This window comes from Eschrichtius robustus, chromosome 12, assembly GCF_028021215.1.
Source record: "Eschrichtius robustus isolate mEscRob2 chromosome 12, mEscRob2.pri, whole genome shotgun sequence".
NCBI classification, from domain to species: Eukaryota; Metazoa; Chordata; class Mammalia; order Artiodactyla; family Eschrichtiidae; genus Eschrichtius; species Eschrichtius robustus.
Window position 1 is genome coordinate 75916988 of NC_090835.1, and position 20729 is coordinate 75937716.

The 20729-nt window shown below is 42.0% G+C and overlaps 1 protein-coding gene and 1 pseudogene across 3 annotated transcripts in view; both read left to right on the forward strand.

Moving 5' to 3' along the window:
* Positions 1–15469, forward strand: part of BICRAL (BICRA like chromatin remodeling complex associated protein) — an 81627-nt gene extending 66158 nt beyond the window's left edge. For all 3 annotated transcript variants that reach the window (XM_068558426.1, XM_068558428.1, XM_068558427.1), the window contains exons 6-12: positions 1887–1992; positions 2838–2938; positions 4005–4066; positions 5345–5490; positions 6584–6678; positions 9492–9594; positions 11666–15469. In XM_068558426.1, coding sequence (XP_068414527.1) covers positions 1887–1992; positions 2838–2938; positions 4005–4066; positions 5345–5490; positions 6584–6678; positions 9492–9594; positions 11666–12453 — 1401 coding nt within the window. In that variant the 3' untranslated portion in view covers positions 12454–15469. The remainder of the gene's footprint in view (positions 1–1886; positions 1993–2837; positions 2939–4004; positions 4067–5344; positions 5491–6583; positions 6679–9491; positions 9595–11665) is intronic.
* On the forward strand, positions 4084–4944 carry LOC137773268 (histone-binding protein RBBP4 pseudogene; annotated as a pseudogene).
* Positions 15470–20729: the final 5260 nt, after the last annotated feature.

The following is a 20729-nucleotide window of genomic DNA, read 5'->3' on the forward strand; positions in this document are numbered from 1 at the left end:
GTATGCATGGATTTTGTTTTATTTGTCTGTTCAATAGCTAGGAATCATTCAAGGTGATATCTGATAAATAAGGTGGGAGATCAGGATGGGTAATGACATTTATTTATTTAAAAAAAAAAAAAAAAGAAACTTGTGTGCTCTTAAGCAATTGGGATGATATTCTTCTGTTTCATGTGAACTAGGCATATTGAAAGAAATTCCAAAAATGTTGTGTCCCGGCAACACTGCTATGAGGATTTTGGTCATTTGAACATATTCATTCTGGTTCATCTATTCATCTGTTGATCTCGTTATTTCAGAGTCCCATCTAGAATATAGCCTTGCCCTGTTAGACCACGTTTTTCCAACTTTTATCTGTTTGTTTTTTTATTCAAGGTGGCCCTTATTTTTATTTTTATTTATTTACTTTTTGGCTGCACTGAGCGGCTTTCAGGATCTCAGTTCCCCGACCAGAGATTGAACCCGGGCCACGGCAGTGAAAGCCCGGAATGCTAACCACTAGGTCAAGGTGGCCCTTAGTGTTCGTCCCTTGGAAATATTTGTGAGGAAGACCTGTGCTCACTGTTCATCCCAGGCCTCCTCACAACATGGGTGTCCTTCTTGTGAAGAGCTTCCCTACAGTAGGAAAGTGTGGAGTTATGTTCTAGGGCAAATGCTGTGAAGACTGGGAGGTTTTCCCCCATGGTGTTCTCACTAAGAGATGCAGGTCCGACCTTCCCTGCTAATGGAAGGATGAGCAAAGTGACTGTTTCCAACTTTGTAATGACCTCCTCCAGTCTTTCTTGGATGATCTCAAATCCATCTCCATTTCTGTATTAGAAAAAAGGACCAAATAGATAATTAATTGTTTAGAATAATTCATTGTTTAGAACAGAAATATTAACATGAGTTTAGTTGGCCAATGGCCAAGTATTGCCAAGGTCTGTGTGAGTGGCCACATGTGAATGGTTGTTGGGAACATTTTGCTTAGGCCAAGGTCAGAGGTCATCACGCATGGAGATGGTTAGACTAAACTCTAAATCATCTGCTGGTATACAAAATATAAAACTGAAGGAAAAAGTGAAAACTTACTGCACTGTGAAGTAGTAATGACATTAAGGATTAAAATTTGGGAGTAGTTTAGAAACGCTTTATCATCTTACTTTAAATGCATTATAGAGATAACAGATTTTTTTAGAGCTAAAAGGAATTTGTTAGTCCTTAAACGTCATCCAGTTCATCTTCCTTATTTATAGAAAAGAAGCACACAACAGTTTAAACATTAGATTAATTTTTCTAATAATATTTTGCTCAGACTAATATTCAGTTGAATTTACATTTCCCAATTACATGCCACCTGAGGTTATCATGACACGAACTAGAGATACATCCCAGACGGCAGGGGTGAGATGTCCTTTAGATCATCCACACAGTGGACAGCGAATGTTGACAGTAGATTTGGGGTTGGTGCTTGGGCCCTGACTGGGTGCTCAGCGTCCCTGCAGACCCCACATAGGAACTGATACTCAGGGTCATAATCCTTGCAGGCGTGACATTGCATTACTGAGGATAGAAACTGTTGGGGGTAGAGACTGCGTTTCAGGCTCAGCTTTGCATCTGAGCACCATGAACACGGGAGTTCCAGGAGTGAGAAAGCAGCTGCTATCAATCAGCTCAGCTGGGATCAATCATCCCTCCTGAATGGCATCAGCAGGCTTGTAGACTTTAAAGGGTACTCTTTGCAGTTCTCCCAGTGTGATAGGAGAATGTTTTTAAACTTTTGTTTTGTAAGCTAAACCGAAGGTGATGCGGGAGACTCATTAACAGACTTGGTTGGCCCTTTAAGTGATCTATTAAAGCTTTTATCATGAAATTAATTTTTCCATCTTGGCAATGTTTTTTCACAGGCTCAGAAAAAAAGTTTGAATCAGACTTCCCCCATTTCTGCTTCCAAGACTGCAGATGGCCTGAGGCAAGCGCCCATCCCAGGCCTCTTGAGCACCGCACTGCCAGGTCAGGAGCCTCTGTTGTGAGCTCTCCTTAGTCCGTCCCTGTCCTCCTAGCACCCAGGGGACACTCTTCACACATCCCTCATCCTGCATCTCTTCCACTCAGCCTCACCTCCGCTCTGATCCTTCCTTCTTTCCGTATCCTTTCCACCCAAATAATGTACCATGTTGCATCTGTAGTATCTTATATACTAATGAGGAAAAGAAAAGCACTTCTATTTAAATTACAACACATTAAATTATGTGAAAAAAAATGTGCTGCTTAGAAACAATGAAACCTAGTATTATATGGCACACGCGACTTTGTAACTATCCTGTATTTGTATATTTAGAATCTCCCCCCCAACTCCCCCTGACCCAGACAAAAACAAAAAATATCGTGGGCCATGTCTTCCATTTCTTCTAAAGCTTTGAACACCCGCACTGCTCAATAAGTACTAGAAAAGATGACAGCATGAACACTCCTAGCCAGTCCCCTATTTGGGCCTCCCTTTCTTAAGTTGTGAGTATTTGGGGGTTCGGTAGTACTGACAGATCACTGGCTTGAGGCCTATTCCTTAGACCTTAGATAATTTGAAACTGTAGCATTGACAGCTTTTATTTATTACCATTTATTTATGTGTTTATTTCTATTTATTACCTAAATAAGCTTTAATAATCCTTACCTCTGTCTTTAGAGCTTTGGTAGATAAATGTACTTCCTGCTCTCCTTCCTCACAGCCAGCACCCATGATAAACAAATCCCTTTCAGAATGTTCAGTAATCTGTGTACATTGGACTCTAGGGGTTACACAGTGGGCCTGATTTACTGTTTCTGTTGAACGTTGTCTCATGTGTTCATTCTAATAGGACAGGATTCTGGAAGCAAAGTTATACCAGTGTCCTTAGGAACCACACAACCACAGCAGGAAAAAGTCGTTGGATCATCTCCTGGCCAGCCAGCTGTGCAGGTAGAAAACAGTTTGCACAGCTTCTTCTCAGTGTTCAGCATGATTGACAGAAAATGTGGTCACATCACCTTCTGCTTGCTAGTGGCTGTCTGGCATCATCTGCACAGTCAGCCTCGTCGCCCTGTGTGCCCACAGAAGTGCTCACTGAAGACCTTCCCCAAGAGCCATGCCTTGTAATGTTAATGTTTATAGGATGAATGTGTCTGTTCTATTTCTCACGTATTTACAGTTCTTTCATTTCCTCATGAATTAATAGTATACCAGCAGCCAACACATCGTAGGCACTCAAAAAATGTAGTTTACTGTTGAATGATAATGATTATTATCCTATCAAAAGTGGATCTGTTCCTCTTATTTATACTAGAGATTTTTTTTTCCTGCAGGAGTGTATGAAGTAGTCAGTCGCTATGGTCTTTTAACCGATACTGGTCTGAAAAGGAAGAAAAAAAATTCTGTTTTCAGTTTTCTAAGGCCTTAGTCTCTTCTCCATCAAACTTATAATAGCTTAATGAAATCTGTGGTAGTCTGGGCCTGCCTGGAACACTCAGTGAAGGATCTTGGTTCAGTTCTCAGGTTCTGATGTAAGGCGTATTTGTTCCTTACCGTGATCTAAGAAATGCCCTACTAGGTCACACGCCTGGACTGTATGTGACAGGAGCTCAGACGTGTTTGCTCCCTATTTACCACTGAGAGGATGAATTAAGGACCGTCTACTGAATTTTCAGATGTTTATGGAGTTGTTACTTAAAATATATTTCTTCAAAAATATAATGAAGCTTTGTAGAGGGAGTTGGGAATTCTGGCTTTAAGGTACAAGCTAAGTCCTTCCAAGGAACTGATAGTACAGCTTTCTATAATCTTGACACAGTGCAACTTTGCTACATGGGTCTATGGATTTCCTTGTTTCATTTTTCAACACTGGCAAATTACAGCAAATGCTACATGCTTCGAGTCTGCTCTTGATAAGGATTTGAAAATATTGGAAACATAGTGACCTTTATGTATAACTGTATTTTGCTTATTTTTTCTACAAAAGGGAATAATAAGAGGTGTGTTTTGTCTTTAGGTGGATAGTCATTCGGGAGGACAAAAGAGGCCTGCTGCAAAACAGCTAACTAAAGGAGCTTTGTGAGTTACCTTCGGAAATGACCCATTTTGAACATTTTTCTAGGTTCCTAACCTTCAACAAATATACAACAACAGTCAGGTTATGATACTACATATTTTTTAAAGTATACTTTGGAAATCTTTCCCTATAGTTTATTTCTGTTAGGAGATATATATATATATATCTCAAATGTAGTTTGAGCCTACCGTTCACCCTTTTGTTCATAAGGAGAATAGTTCTTTGTCTTTTTAGCAACCACATACCCTTTGATTGGCCTAAGGGTCTCTGAGGAGAAGCAAGGTTTAATAAAGTCCTATGTCCAACCAAGCCACACAGTTGGTGCTCACACTGCTGAAGTGAACTGCCTTTCTTTCAGTCCTTGTAGTGAGTTCCTTCTTGCCACAGGATCAGCTGACAAGACTGTTGCCTTGTGGGATCTGAGAAATCTGAAACTTAGGTTGCATTCCTTTGAATCACATAAGGATGAAATATTCCAGGTTCAGTGGTCGCCTTACAATGAGACTATTTTGGCTTCCAGTGGTACTGATCACAGACTGAATGTCTGGGATTTAAGTAAAATTGGAGAGGAACAATCCCTGGAAGATGCAGAAGATGGGCCATCAGAGTTGTTGTTTATTCATGGTGGTCACACTGCCAAGATATCTGATTTCTCCTCAAATCCCAGTGAACCTTGGGTGATTTGTTCTGTATCAGAAGACAATATCATGCAAGCTTGTCAAATGGCAGAGAACATTTATAATGTTGAAGACCCTGATGGGAACGTGGATCCAGAAGGACAAGGATCCTAGAGAATGTCTGCACTTCTTGTGATTTTAGATTCCCCTTTTCTTCCTCTCAACACTGAGATTGATTTAACACTGGTTTTGAGACACAGACTTTGTTTGGTTATCCGTCTATAATAAGTTCTATCAATGATGTTATTAGTCCAAAAAATAAAAAAAATAAACTACTATGTTCAGAACAGAAATACTGCCATAAGCTTAGCTGGCCAATGGTCAGGCATTGCCAAGGTCTGTGTGAGCGCCCACACTTGAATGGCTGGTGGGAACACCATGCTTTTGAGGCCAGGGTCATAGTTTGAGTCCCCTGTGTTGATGGTTAGACTAAACTCTAAACCCACCATGATGTATGAAGTATAAAACTGAGGGAAAAAAAGACCTGCTATACTATGGATAATAACATTCCTGTGTCTCTCATTGTCTTTGCATGCAAATAACCATCATGATTAGATTTCTTAACATGACTCGACACTGCCATTGGCAATTTCTCTTTAACAGCATTCTCCAGCAGTTACAGAGGGACCAAACCCACACGGTGACACCTGATAAAAGTCAGTTCCGATCACTCAGTGACGCAGTGCAAAGGCTGCTCTCCTACCATGTGTGCCAGGGCTCCATGCCCACGGAGGAAGACCTAAAGAAAGGTAAGCAGGCTGGACCCCCAGAGTGCCACCTTGACACCAGACACCCTCCTAGGGACGCCCTCCTGGGGACTCACGCCACAGGAGAACCAGAGCCTCGTCACCCCCAGATGGTAGCCAGGTTACTGTTTTTCATTGCAGACCTACCTTCTTCCCAATTTACTTGATTTCCCAGTCCATGTTTAGGGTTGTGACTTATTCTTCTCAACATTCTGTGGAGGGATACCCAAATGTCCGAATATTTTATGGACACATTTGAGGGCAGTGAATCCAGAGCACTGTTTGGACTCTGGCTGCAGACAGGATGGCGCTGGACGAGGTGCTCTGCACGGTGATTCAGGCACAGTCCTTGCGTTTAGACAGAATGCATACATACCCTGAGCTGCTACTATCACTTTTATGAATTAGATAGATACTGTAGCTCCCAAAAAGCATTCTTTGAGGTTCCAGAGTGAGTCCAGGGCAGGGTCTCTGAGGGGAGTGCAGCAGTCAATCCACTGTGAGCTTCCCTGGGAGGACCAGGGAAGAGCGTCCACATCCAGCATTAAACAGGGATGTGGAGGCTCTGAGAAGAGTGAAGTGGAAAATGTGAGACCTTTGGAGACAGACAGACAAAGGACAGAGCCACAGGACCATGACCTGCGAGATGCCATGGACGAGTTGGTGTCGTTACATGAAACTGGTCTGCCCAGCCCGGACAGTAGGACTTCATTGTCTCAGCAGTTTCAGTTTTTCATGCTGTTGGAAGGAAGTGGAGGCTTAGGTCACCTAAACTAGTAGATCATTCTCTGTTCATTGATATTTGCTGCTGGTCTGTGTTACGTGGTTTTCTTTTATAAATGATCTTAATTAACGGCATTATGTTTTTGGTTTCCTAATTAGAGTGAAAATAAGCTAGTATTAAAATGAGTTTCTGTGATCACATTCCAGTGAACAGTGAGGGACAGGAGTGCAGAAGGATGATGTTTAACCAAGGAAGAACTAAACTAAAAAGAGAAAATGGAGGAATAATTCATTTCAGTCCTAAGGAAAAAAGGACCTAGTGGGTGAATTGCACTCTCTTACTTTTTTTTTTTCTCTCTCTCTCTTTTTAAAGTTGACAATGAATTTGAAACAGTTGCCACTCAGCTCCTAAAAAGGACCCAAGCTATGCTTAACAAGTACAGATGCCTGCTCCTGGAAGATGCCATGGTAAAGTTCCACTACCAAGCATGTTTGTTTCTTAAACTCCACAGGTCACAGCTACTAATTCAGAGAGAAAAACTTCAAGAAATTACATTTTCCCAACATAGTTTAAAAGGCACAGATACTTAAAATTGTAGAAAAACTTACCTTTGACTGAATCTTCTACTAACAGCAGCTATATTTGCTATGCTTTCCATGGTTGATGACACTCAATCAGTGCTATTGTTTTCCTGGTTCCAAATGAGGAACTAGGGCTTTGGTTACGTAATTTGCCCAACATCATACAGCCAGTAAGTTTGCAATGTAATTAGCAGAGCTAGAATACAGACCAGGACCACCTGACCGCCATCCACACTCCGATGCTGTCCACTGCCTCTCACCAACCAGAAGACGTGGGAGAGGACCAGCAACACTTCTGCTGAATATTGTTCAGAATAATATCTGAAAAGATGAGGTGGTGACAGATGTTAAAATTAGTTTTCTCTTGGGAATTCCCTGGCGGTCCAGTGGTTAGGACTCTGTGCTCTCACTGCCGAGGGCTCGGGTTTTCGCCCCGTTCAGGGAACTAAGATCCTGCAAGCCACGTGGTGCAGCCAAATAAAAAAAAAGTTAGTTTTGTCTTGTTTTCAATTGAGAGATCACTAGCATGTCATAAAAATCATGCTTAACAGGGAGATCAGCTCGATGCTTTGTGACCACCTAGAGGGGTGGGATAGGGAGGGTGGGAGGGAGGTTCAAGAGGGAGGGGATATGGGGATATATGTATACATATAGCTGATTCACTTCGTAGTACAGCAGAAACTAACACAACATTGCAAAGCAATCATACTCCAATAAAGATGTAAAATAAATAAATAAATAAATATGAATCTTTTGTCATATTATTACAATAATAATTTCCCCCAAAAAAAATCATGCTTAATTTTAAAACGTGCAAACTGATGGATTTTAGTATATTCACAAGGCTGCGCAAGCATCACCACTCGCTAATTCCAGAGCATTTTCAGCACCCCAAATAGAAACTAAAATTAGTTGTTTTTTTTTTCCCTTTGGCCGCACCTCATGGCTTGTGGGATCTTAGTTCCCCGACCAGGGATTGAACCCCGGCCCACAGCAGTGAAAGCACTGAGTCCTAACCAGTGGACCACAGAGGAACTCCCCTAAAATTAATTTTAAAGCACCAGATAATTAGAGAAAGGAGTAAGGTATCTCAGAAAATGATGGAAAGACCAAACCTATCTGAGATTTTAGAAGCAGTTCTAAAATCATACAGACTTTAATAAATTGGTCTCTTACAAGTGGCTTTTAATTTGAGATCAGCTTTGAAAATGTACCTTGAGATATTAGCTGAACTACATTATACACATATGCAATATAGTATAAATATGTATGTGTGTGTGTTTGTGTTTACTAAAGCGTATATATTTACAGGCATACCTCAGAAACATTGTGGGTTCAGTTCTAGACCACCTCAATAAAGTGAATATCGCAATAAATTGATTCACATGAACTTTTTCGTTTTCTGGTGCAAATAAAAGTTATGTTTACACTATACTGCAGTCTATTAAGTGTGCAGTAACGTTGTGTCTAAAACAACAATGTGCATACCTTAATTTAAAAATACTTCATTGCTAAAAAATGCTAACCATCATCTGAGCCTCCAGTGAGTTGTAATCTTTTTGCTGGTGGAGGGTTTGAAATATTGGGAGAATTACCAAAACGTGACACAGAGACATGAAGTGAGCAAATGTTGTTGGAAAAGTGGTGCCAATAGACTTTCTCGATGCAGGGTTGCTACAACCTTCAATTTGTAAAAAAACGCAATACCTGCAAAGTGCAATGAAATGAGATATGCCTATACTTATGTATATTAAAACTGTGCCACCAAAGTCTGAAATAGTTGTTCTTATATATTTTTTTTTAATGTGGAAAAAGCATTTATTATGTGCAAAATGAAATGCAGTTGTCAAAAATATTTAAAGTTGTTCTTATATTGACGATCATTTCTGAAACAAAACTCTGAGATATCAAAAGGACTAACTATCATTTGTGAGAAAAGGACCATTTGGACAGACTTGGACAAATGGACTAATTACTTGGACAAATTATATCTGCCATGAATTTTTATGTTAAATAAGACCCAGAAATATAATTTAAGATTTGATTCTGTACAGGAAAAAATAATTCTAAGGAAAGCCTTAATACAAAACATAATTATAGGGAATTCCCTGGAGGTCCAATGGTTAGGTCTCTTGTGCTTTCACTGCCGAGGGCACGGGTTCAGTCCCTGGTTGGGGAACTAAGATCCCACAAGCCATGCAGCACGGCCAAAAACAAAACACAACACAATTATAGCATAGCAGAATATAAAGTAAAAGGTCATCCTAATGAAAAGATTTCCCACGTATTAAGCAGAGGGGGAAATAAGAAAAGTACAGAACAGTGTGTATAGTTGCTGCCGTTTGTGTGCAAAAATAAAGAACGAAGAACGTAAATTTGTGTGTGTGCATAAAATATCTCTGGAAGAGTTTACTAAACTGCTTGGCACGAGGGTTCCTGCAGGGAGGGCCCTGGGTGGGTGGGGAAGGCAGTGCACAGGGGAGGCGAAGAAGGAAGGCTGACTTTCCACATCCCCTTTAGTACCTTCTGAAGTTTGTACCAATGTGGTAAATTACCTTTCCCCAAAAAACACGATTCAGAAAAGTATGTCAAGGATAAACATATTCTCCTTTCTGACTGCTTCCTTTGTCCCCAAAACACAGCGAGCTGTTTGCACTTGTTAAAGGGCATCTGAAATGACTAGGCTCTCTCATTTTCAGCGGATCAATCCCTCCGCTGAGATGGTGATGATCGACAGAATGTTCAACCAAGAGGAAAGAGCTTCTCTGTCCCGGGACAAGCGTCTGGCACTTGTAGACCCCGGTAAGAAACGCCAGAGTAAAAGCAGAGGAGAGCTACCGCCAGGGTTCAGGGACTATGGCTTTGTGGAGACTGTCTGAAGTGACCTTGGAGTATGAAACCTGAAGGTAGATCCTGAATTCTGGGGAGAAAAAAATCCAGAGTTGAGAGCAGGATATGAATACTCTGAAAAGGTTGTTCTGCAAAATCCAAACTGGAATTTTACATTCAGTTAAGTGATTCTTCTTCCCCATTGTACACTCAAACTTCTCAATCTTTCCCTAGTTTTTGAGAACTAAAGTAAGTCAGAAGCCTTCCCAGAAGCAACTAAACCTCAGCAAATGACTGAGTTTTCTTACTATGTGCAGTGCATTGTTGGGGGGGAATCAGTGAAACATGGTCCCTGCCCACAGGCTCTAGTAGATTGTAGTGCTCCTTGTTGGTACTCTTCCCGCACCCCATCAGCTTCCTGCCATTTGCATCTGTGCTAGACTCGACCCACATTCTGCCTTTAAAAAATGAATTATCTGTACTTCTTTCTAGCGTCTAAAATTTTTAAAATCGAATAACATAATAATTTGTGGAATATCAATTTTTACCCATACTTTTACCATCCTAGAAAAGGAATGTTTTTATTTCTCCAAGTTTTCTTCCAGTTATGGTTCCCATTTGCATACATCACTTAAAATATAATTATAATCATATGTCATGTGCTAGATATGATTTTGTTATTCTAATTTTCTTCCATTTAACACATCTGAGGTTTTTATCCTGTTGCTATAGTCTTCAAAATAATATTTAATAAATTTTTAACATGCTAATTTGATAATTTGGCTAATCCATTCCCCTCCTATTGGAATATTATTTTCCTCTGGCTTTACTTCTATTTTTCTAACATCTTTTCTGATACCTAAATATTAAGGTTCAGCCTTGTGTTTGATGTGGCGTAAGAAATTTTCAAAGAGAATACATGATCCTTATACTCAGTGTAAAGGGAGAGTCCTAAAGAATTGCTGTATACCTAGGAGAATCCTCAGATCTTTCAAAAAAAAAAGAGAATAATGTGAGATATATTTCTGCCCCTTTTCCTTAGAACCTGAAATCCCCTATTGCCATTTGGTGAATTGGGCTTTGGGGATAAACCCTCCTCTTTTGTCACAGCCCCTCAGGCCTGGTGTCACGTGGGCAGGGGCATATGCTCTGTTCTCCTCTGTATTGTACCTGCACAGTGTTTGTTGGGTGGAATCACCTTTTTTGATTTCAAGGCTGTATCCCCTAGATCTCATATTTTGGGATTTAGTGAACAAATTCATGCTTGTGGCTTTATAAGTATCATCAAAGCTCTATTTCACTTTCATTACTTCCAGAGTGAACACTTTCTTTGCCCTTGCATAACAGCAACGTGCTTCCCTCCCTCCATACCCTCAACCCCTTAAATCCTCACTAACATTTCTCTCGCCATCCTTGGCTCTTGAAGCCTGGCACAGGTCAGCACTCACCCTCAGACCCGGTTCCTCCATACCCCACTGTCCTTCCAGGCAGATACCATTTAAGGTGCATGTTGACCGTTCGTTTTGTGTTCCTGGCAAAGTGCCACTAGTTATGCCAGGTCCCCTGCCACGTGTTTAGAGGGACTGAAGTGCCATCACCCACAGACAAGTGGTTGTGTCCTCCCCAGCCCCCTGCCAGAGCCTCTGTTCAGGGCCTTCTGCTCCAAGGAAGAAACGAGGCTGATACTAACATCTGATTTCTGTTTTCAGACTGTTTCAAAGCAGTCATTAATACAAAACTGATCATAAACTACAGTAAGAGACCAAGACAAAGTGGAGCTTTTTGCCCATTGGGTTTTCCCATCTGTCATCCAGCAACTCCTTTTTCAAAGAGGTTTAAGCTCCTCTGGAAGCTGCAGCCCCGCAGCCTCAGTTCCTTTTAAAGGACGCCCCCCAAGTACTGTGCTTCTGCACATTCCTGGACATGAACAGCTGACTCGGTGTGGTGGGCTAGGGTGGGGTGGGTTTGCACCTGTCCCACTGAGGGGCTACTGTCTAGTCCTGTCTCATTCTTTCATTAATGTTCTTTTTGTTCCCATTTCCAGAGGGCTTTCAGGCTGATTTCTGTTGTTCCTTCAAACTTGATAAAGCTGCTCATGAGACACAGTTTGGCAGGAGTGACCAGCATGGCAGTAAAACAACCAGTTCTGTGCATCTGACGGCCAAGGCCCAGAGCAGAGACAGAGCCAAACCAGGCATGGCAGAACCAACGAATCATGACCAATTTCATCTAGTGCCTAATCACATCGTGGTCTCCGCAGAAGGAAACATTGCTAAAAAAACCGAATGCCTCGGCAGAGCACTGAAATTTGACAAAATGGGCTCAGTTCAGTACCGGAGTGCGTCTGAAGAGAAGACCAGCCGGAAAGACTCCGTGAAAGGCAGTGAGTGCTCTCCCGGCCCTGAAGGGCACCGGAAAAACTCGTCCAGACCAGATCACGGTCCTGAGAGCAAACTCTCAAGCCTCCTAGTAGATTCGCACCTGGAGATGACGTGTAATAGCTCCTTCCAGGACAAGACTCTGCGGAATTCTCCAAAGAATGAAGTTTTACACACAGACATCATGAAAGGGTCAGCCGAGCCCCAGCCTGATCTCCAGCTCACTAAGAGTTTAGAAACAACATTTAAGAACATCTTGGAACTCAAAAAGGCGGGGCGGCAGCCCCAGAGTGACCCCACGGTTAGCGGCTCTGTTGAGTTAGATTTCCCCAACTTTTCTCCAATGGCTTCGCAGGAAAACTGCCTGGAAAAGTTCATCCCGGACCACAGTGAAGGCATTGTAGAAACTGACTCCATTTTAGAAGCAGCTGTAAATAGTATCCTAGAGTGTTAATAGCCGCAGTCCTCCCCCACCTGCCCCCGAGACCCCGCCCCGGACAAGTTACATTCTTTCCTGGCAAAAGCAATGGAAATGGTCTCCTGTCTCCAGCCTGCTTGATCTTTCATCACAGTTTATTCTTTCTAATCTCAATCCCATTCTTTGTTTAAGAGCAATACTCGTCGTGGTTACAGGGAGATCCTTTAGTAAAACTGATCCTTGTTAGAAAGCAGTCTGTTAGGCCCTACACATTTCAAGTGTTTTGAAAGTGCTTATAGTCATTCTTTTGTTTGTTTTTGTTTATTTGTTTTATTTTTTTTAAACACTGTAACTCAATGAGATCACAGTACACTAGGCCCTGGGTAAAATTCTGACAATCATAAGTCATTTGAAAAGAACAGACTTATTAAAGAAAATCAAACAGGACTGATAGAAGATACTTTTTAAAGAATATCCCACTGCATCTCCAAATTTTGGCTTTGGGGGGGTCTTGGGGTGTCACGGGCCGGGAGACCACATGGCTCTCCCCTTGGCCGTCTCTGAGCAGTTAGTCCTGGCTGCTCTGCCAGGACCCACGGCCCTGGCGTGAGCACCTGTAGCGCACAAGCAGGGCTTCCTGTTCATCGTTCAAGTGCTTTTCTGATGCTCCCGGAGCAAAACCTCACCTCTTCAGCATATCCGCGTTGAGTTTCATCTAGGGAATACTTTGTTTTGAGTTGCGACAGCACGACTTGAGATAATCTCACCAGGCGAAATAAAAGAAAATGGAAACCAGTTAAGTGGCACAGTGTACAGGGGAGGCCGGGATAGAGCCATGAGGAATATAATATGTATATATGTAAAAGCATATATATATTAACTATTGAGAAAAAACAAGCATTTTGCATTCTATAATTGGATCTAGGCAGCATACGATGTATGTTTTTGTTGGTTGCTGGGTTTTGTTCCATTTAACCTCTCTTTGCACCCCTCCCACAACAAATAGGCAAGCGTCAAAAGTATTTTCATTTGAAAACTATGTTGTAATTTTTCAGTTTAAACGTTAAGGGGACTTTGGCCTTGTTTCTGCTTCTTGTTGTCTGAGAACAGTAGTCACCCCTGGCAGCAATCATTACCAAAACACAGACAAACCAAAGGTAACCAGCCAGCCCACCACTGAGAGGAAAGATCTGAGACCCGGGATTCCCACTTGAGAGCCAAAGGACATTCCCTGCCATAGTTTGTGTTTGGCCCATGTTCATGTTCGTGAACGTGACTTATTGCTTTATTTATTTATATTTCTTTTCAGGGCGCTTTACCCAGTTTCCTTTCTTGTATACCTGCCCCAGGTCATCCTGTTTCTGTTGGCACTTTCATTCTCAATGTCATTGTAACCATCAGTATCTCCTAGCATTGGGAAAGCTACATATGGTATTTTGTATGTACCCTCTTACATACATGTGTGCGTGCGTGTGTCTGGGCTGTTCAGATCCAGAGGTCATTTTGGTGACAGTGTGTACACACTCACCCTCCCTGTTATGTGCACGGGCTCTCATTTATTCTGTCCATCTCTCTGGCTTTAGAGGCGCACCCACTGGTCTTCACTCTAACATGTTGCCAAGATCCACTTCTGGCCATCCCCAGAATGGGGATGACCCCACTGTCATCATGTTGGGCATTTCTCTTCCAGGTTGGCCTGCAATGGAAAGGAAGGCTTCTGATTACTAGAAAACACAGTAACAGAAGACCTAGACTCTCCCTGCCCCTTAGTCCCCCCAAACAAAGAAACCCTGTGAGACAGCCAGTCTTCACAAAAACAAAATACCTTCTCCCCACTCCCACCCCTGAGCCAATAGAAATTGGAAAATCTGGGCCATTTTACGGTTACCATGTTTTCCTTATTTGTGCCAATGTCCAAGTTGCAGATTTCCCCTTCTTCCTGTATTGTAACATATTAGAAAGATAAGTTGGTATTGCCAGTTGGAACTTTCTGTTTGGGTAGCCCTGGGGTAACACCCTGCCCTGAACCCCATGATTTCATAGGCTCTTCTCTTAGGGCTCATGCTCCCCTAATTCCTAGCAAGACTTAAAAGATGGTCCCTCCTGATCAAATTCTTCTCATTGTGGAAATTTATACCTAGAAGCCTTCACGGAGGCTACTAACGAGTTACATTAATTACTGAATCAGTGGAATTCTTAAGAGACAAGATAAGCTCCATGTACATTTGTCACCTCTCTTTCTTCCCTACCCTGCCCTGCTACCCCAGTCCCAACTTTTCGCTATGCCATCTTAAAGGGTTTTTTAAGCCTTGACACTTGTCTAGAAAACGGAGAGCCTAATTTACCAAAATGAAACTTGTAAATTTTTGTGTCCGTGTATGTAAGTTTACTTTTCATGGAGGAAAGATTCTAGATAATGACAAATGACGATTACGAAATGTATTTTACTCCTGTGATTAGGTCATAACTCGCATGTCGAGGCCCCTCTGGTGGAGGGTGAGAGCTCAGCCTCGGATGGCCAACATTCAGTTGTTCAGATTCATTAGTCAAAGTTAAGTTTTAGAGCTACTCATACTCAGTAACAAAAATCATTTTCTTTCTTTTTTTTTTTTTTTTTTCTGTTGTTGTTGTGGAAAAGTGTGAATTTGTTATTAAGCATTTGATTTTCTGTGTCCGTAAGTACTGCCTAAAGATAAAGCAAATTTTAAACTGGCAATTACGAAAAAGAACTATTTTAGCGCTGAAGAATTTAGCAGACTTTGTTAGATTAGGGAGGCCTTACAGACTGACTTGACTTAAAGAGGACGCGTCACTCACTGTCAGTGTGGTGTGGGCTTTATTTGCTTAAATACCTTCATTTGTATAGTATGTCTCACTTGAAATTGCTTTGTATACATTTTGTAAAAATATTTATAAAATGTTTTGTAAAAAAAAAGTATAACAAATTGCAGTTTATTTTGTTATGTTGGATAAATACTGTTAAAAGAAACCAGTCAGTAACTATATTGTTAATCCATGGTTAGGAAATGTTTAGTTGGAGATTACAAAATGAAACAACCATTGCAATACAGCCAAAGATTTGGGAAAATGTGCAACTGTGATTGTCTTGATTTTGCAAAGAGGAATGACTGCTTTTCCCAGAAGAAAAGGGTAAGTAAATGTCCAGTGGGAGTTCTGTTATTAAATACCATTACCAAAGAATACCCCTGCCAGTGAGGGGGTAGGATTTTAATTGATCAGCCTTTCTAAACAGTTACAAATTAAACAAAATTGGTCAAGGAGAAAGTTTAGTCATGAACATCTCTGGCCTCCCTCCCTGCTCCCTTCACATGGGCCCTTAACTAAGGAAGGAAAAATGAGGTCATTTAAAAGTTAGATAAATATGCCTCAATCTGCAGGAAGTTTTCTTTAATCGTTACATTTCTTTTGTTTCTGCAGGAAGGAGAAGGCTAAGGGGTAGGTAAAAAATGAAAAAAAAAACTATTTTACATTAAACTTGTTCCAGAATTAACATGTTTCTCTTTGGATTCACACGTTTGACCAAATTGTAACCTTATCTGTAAAATCAGCCCCACTAAGCCCTTTTGAGTTCCTGCCCTCACAAGTGTGACTCTACCCAAATTGTTAGGGAAACTAACAGAGGGGAAACTTCCTGGGGTAAGGGTATAAGGCTCCTTAAATTTTCCTTTGGGGCCTAGAATTTATACTTAGACTCCCCTACTTTACGGTTTAATTGCTCTCCACCAGCACCACTAGGTAGTAGCAGTCCGGATATCAGGATTCTTCAGTAATCGATACATAAAGTGGAAGTTGTCCTCATATAACTAACAGAAGTTAGAATAATTATGGCTAGAATAATTACATCAGTGGATGGATCCCTTAATGTCTTTTACAGTGGTGTCCTGCTGTCAAGCTTCTCTCCTTGCTAAGGACAAATGTGTGTCCAACATGACGCTCTTGCCCCTCTTCAGGCCATTTGCAATGGGTGTGCCCCATGAATAAAGAGTTAGAAGGATCATCTGGCTGCTTGATTAGGCTCGGAGTCTGTGTGTTCCGCAGAGGCACGCCCAGAGGAAAGACCAGGCACCTTCTCCTAGGATGGTTAAAGCCCTCAGGCCTGTGTACAGGAGGCCATGTCCCAGGAGAGGGGCCCTAGCACTGCCTGGTGTGGAGAGAGTAGCCAGGGTTTTACTGGGGGGAAAGGAATGGGAAAAGAAAAACTCCAGTGTCTGGGGGCACTGAAACAGCATTGCTCAGGCAGGACTCGAGTTCTGCTGTCCTCAGGGGGGCTGAGCCCTGGATCTGGGCTCTGGCTCTGCTTCAGCCTTTGTGCTCTGAGACGGAGGATTCCTGGGTGTCTGGCATTAAGCACTAAACTATTGAGCAGTTTACAGGCGCTGTGCTAGACACTAGGAGTCTACAGATCATTCAGGTATGATTTCTACTCTCAGGGAGCTCAGTCTAGAGAGGAAACAAGCACATAACTAACTACATTTCAAGAGAGAAGAAACTGGGGCTAAAATTCTTCCAGATTGCCACTTGGTCGAGAGCTGCGACCTATATTCTCGTGCCCCGCTTATTTCCATGGTTCTTAGTGAAATTTCCTGAGGTATGTTTGAGAAAAAAAAGTATGACACTTTTTGCAGGAATGAAGATAGAGGAATTTTATAGTGTTAACTACGTGGAGAAAACTGGTTCAGCGGACACAAATTGTAGAAGCACATTTGCAGTATAAAGTGGATTCTGTAATGTAAACAGCCTGTATGTACACTGCTGCAGGTAAAAGGCCTGTATGAGTCCCTCATCTATATTCCTTTTAGGCATGTGCTGGAGCCTGGCCTTTGAAAACACTTTCAAAGGTGAGATCCTTAGGGAAAAATCGTGTCTGTGAAGGTCAAGGAAAGCAGTACAATGGGGGGGTGGGAGGCGGGCGGGTGCAGAAGGTGCCTTTGGCAGCAGAATCTGGAAACAGGTCCCAGGACTTCACCTAACCCATCATCAGACACCTTTGTGCAAGTTACTATCAGCCTCAGCTTCCTTGCCGATAAACTAGGAAGACTTGTCCCGACCCTCCACTTCTTAGGGTGTAAAATGAAGTCTTACTGAAGAAGTGTGGAAGGTAGGAAAAGCTAATGTTCCATTATCCCCGAAATAATTCAGAAGAGGTTTGGGTTTTTCCGTTTTGCATTTATTCTTACCTACTGCACACTGTCTCCTTCCTACCCTAGCTCTCCTGTGTCTACCCTCGACCCTCAGAAGGCTGCTGCCCTCCACCTATTCTCTCCTTTTTCCTTCTCATTTTTGCTCCCTTTGCTCGTTTTTCATCAGGATAAAAAGCTGTTGTCCATGTTGTCTTCCCTAACTCCAGGCTCATCTGGCTGCTCTTTCCCACCTGCCTCCTGGTAACCCATGTCACTCTCTGAGGAAGCAACAAGGAAAACTTGAAGCAAAACGAAGTCAACTGCAAGAAGAGTCATAATCCAAGAAAGAGGTTTGGGGCAGATGGGAAATTGCAAATTGAGCTCCCTTTTGGGTGTGTGGGGTGTGGTGGTTTTGCCTTACCGAGAAGGCATGGATTCCAAATAATCCCAAAATGCAGACAATACTGAAATAACTTATTGTGGGATACGTTAGGAAAGGGATCCTGGAGTCAATTCAGAGAACCACAAAATGTTGGTCCTGAAAGGAGTCTTTAAAAAAAAATATAGTCAAGTGGTTTCTAAAACAGGCAAATCACAAGAACCTAATTACCCAGAGAGCACTTTCTTAAACTAATACGTAAGTGATAAACAAAGGCAAAGCACAACTGTAAGTCTTCCTCCCATTCCAGGCCCCACTCCCATTTCCCAAAAATAACCCCCATCAACTCTTTCTTGTACATCCTTCCAAAACTGTTACATACAAGTACATCTATAGCCAAGAAACAAAAGCAACAAAACAACTGGGAACTATTCTCTTACACCCTATTCTGTATCTTGCGTTTTCAAATGTAACCAAATATCTGGGAGCTTTATAGTCAGGATTCTTTGGTTTTAAGCATCAGAAGCCAATCTGCTTGGTTAACCAGCATAAAGGAGTTTTATAGGAAGGATAAAAATTAAAGGGAAGATTGAAGAACTTAAAGGCTTGAGAGGGACTTCCCTGGTGGTCCAGTGGGTAAGACTCCAAGCTCTCAATACAGGGTACCCGGGTTTGATCCCTGGTCAGGGAACTAGATCCTGCATGCATGCTGCAACTAAAGATCCCACATGCCACAACGAAGATCCTGCGTGCCGCATCTAAGACCCAGCACAGCCTAAATAAATAAATAAATATTAAAAAAAAAAAAAAAGGCTTGAGAAAGATAGGAATAAGAAAACTCCAAGAGGTCTTAGTAGGTGGAAATTCTTAAAAGTCTCCTCCTTTTCTTCCATCATCACTCTGCTGAAGATTCAAAACCTGGAAGAGAGGGTCTTATGGAGAAGTGGGAGGAGTTGAAAAGATCTTCCAGAGACCCCTTCAGTTTATGTATTGGGAGGGCAAGTGTGTTTGGATTAGATACCCCACCCTCCAAAGACTGTATGCAATGAGGGAGCGATCAGTCCACAAGAGAAATGGGGATGGATGTCAGTGGGCAAAAAAATAAAAAATACTCCCCATCGAGATTTTGGGACATAAAGACCTACCTCACTGCGTATAATTGCATAGTCTTCCATAAATTGCGTAACCATTCCCTAATGATGGACAACTGAAATGGTCAAGAAAAAAGAGAACAGAGGCCTATGAGGACAGGCTAAAAAGAATAAGATTCTTGAGGCTGTAAATGGCCCTGCCCCATTCTCATTCAGGAATGTCAGTTAAAAATCTCATGTCTTGCCCAGGGCCCAGGGCATATGCTCAATGGTCAGTAAGCATGTTTTCAGTTAGTGAACATGTTTGGGTTCAAGAGGACTCCGTCTCTCTTCTCTCTGGATCAGTCTGGTGGAACGATGGCTTTCACGCTGAGAATAAGTGCTCTTCTAGCACCATCTGTTGGCATTGGAAAGCCTTTCCTGAATTCCCGCCTCCGAGTCTTTCAGCCAGGAGTATTGTATTGTTAATACCTCTGAAATACCTTCAGTACCACAAAACCTACCTTTTATCTGTAGACAGGGGAAGTTACAAAATGTTTACTTTTTTTGTTTCTTGTTTACTCTTTAATGGACACTTTACAGTTTGCCAACCTTTCTGTTTTTGCCTTTCCACAAAGTAAGACACATGGTGAGGTGCTGAAAGAGTGAGTAAAAATGAGGCTCACGCCATAGCCTGTGACTCTGAAGACTATGTAGACCTTTGACATTTATTCATCAGCTACTGAGCTCTGCGCAAGGCACTGTCTTTCTGGTTGAACTAATTACATAGCACGTACCAATACGATGCCTTGAGCTTAAGATGGTTAACAAGCCCCTGCAGGTGCCCATTGTTGTGAGAGGTGCTGTAGAAGATTCAGAGAAGTATGTGACAAGTTCTCGGCCTCCAGAGAAGCCAGTCTAATCAGGAAAACAAGCCAAACCATACAGGATAAAGTCTGTGGATATGCCTGTAAGCACTGTCAAAAAATGACATTGCCTTAGACCTTAAGAGAAATATACATACTGTGCTAGACATTTGGCAATGTCTGGAAACATTTTTGTTGTCACCACTGGGGTGGGGATGCTACTGGCATGCAGTGGGTATAAGCCTGGGATGCCGCTAGACATCCTACAATGCACAGGACAGCCTCCATTACAAAGAATTATCTCGCCCCAAATGCCAAGTGCCGAGACTGAAAAACCTGTGCTAGACTCTCAGGATCAGTGATGAGCAAGGCAGGCATGAACTCTGCTCTCCTAGTATCATGGCGAAGAAATGTTAAAAATATAACAACTTGCTGAAGGAATTCAGGATAGAGCCTACTCAAGAGCCCTGCTGGTCACAGACATGAAGCAACCCCATCACTTTGAAGCATGTTTAAAGTGCAGAATATCGACCCCCGCCCCCTCTTGAATAAAAAATGTGCATTTTAACAAGATGCTCAGGTTACTCCTATGCACATTAATGCTTGAGACGCGCTGCTCTAGAGGTTTCAGAAAAGACAGGACGGGACTCACATTGTTTTATGAAGACCGGAAAAGAAGGAAGCATATGGCAGGTGGTAAGAGCTGTATGAGGGAAGGTCCTGATTTGGTAAGTTGAAATTTCAGTTTTCGGTTCAGCACCAATAATAATTAACAAAGTGTTAACTGCTTACTGCCAGACTTTGTGCTAAACGCTTTATATGGAGTAGTTCATATAACTCGCCTAAGGCTATGGCA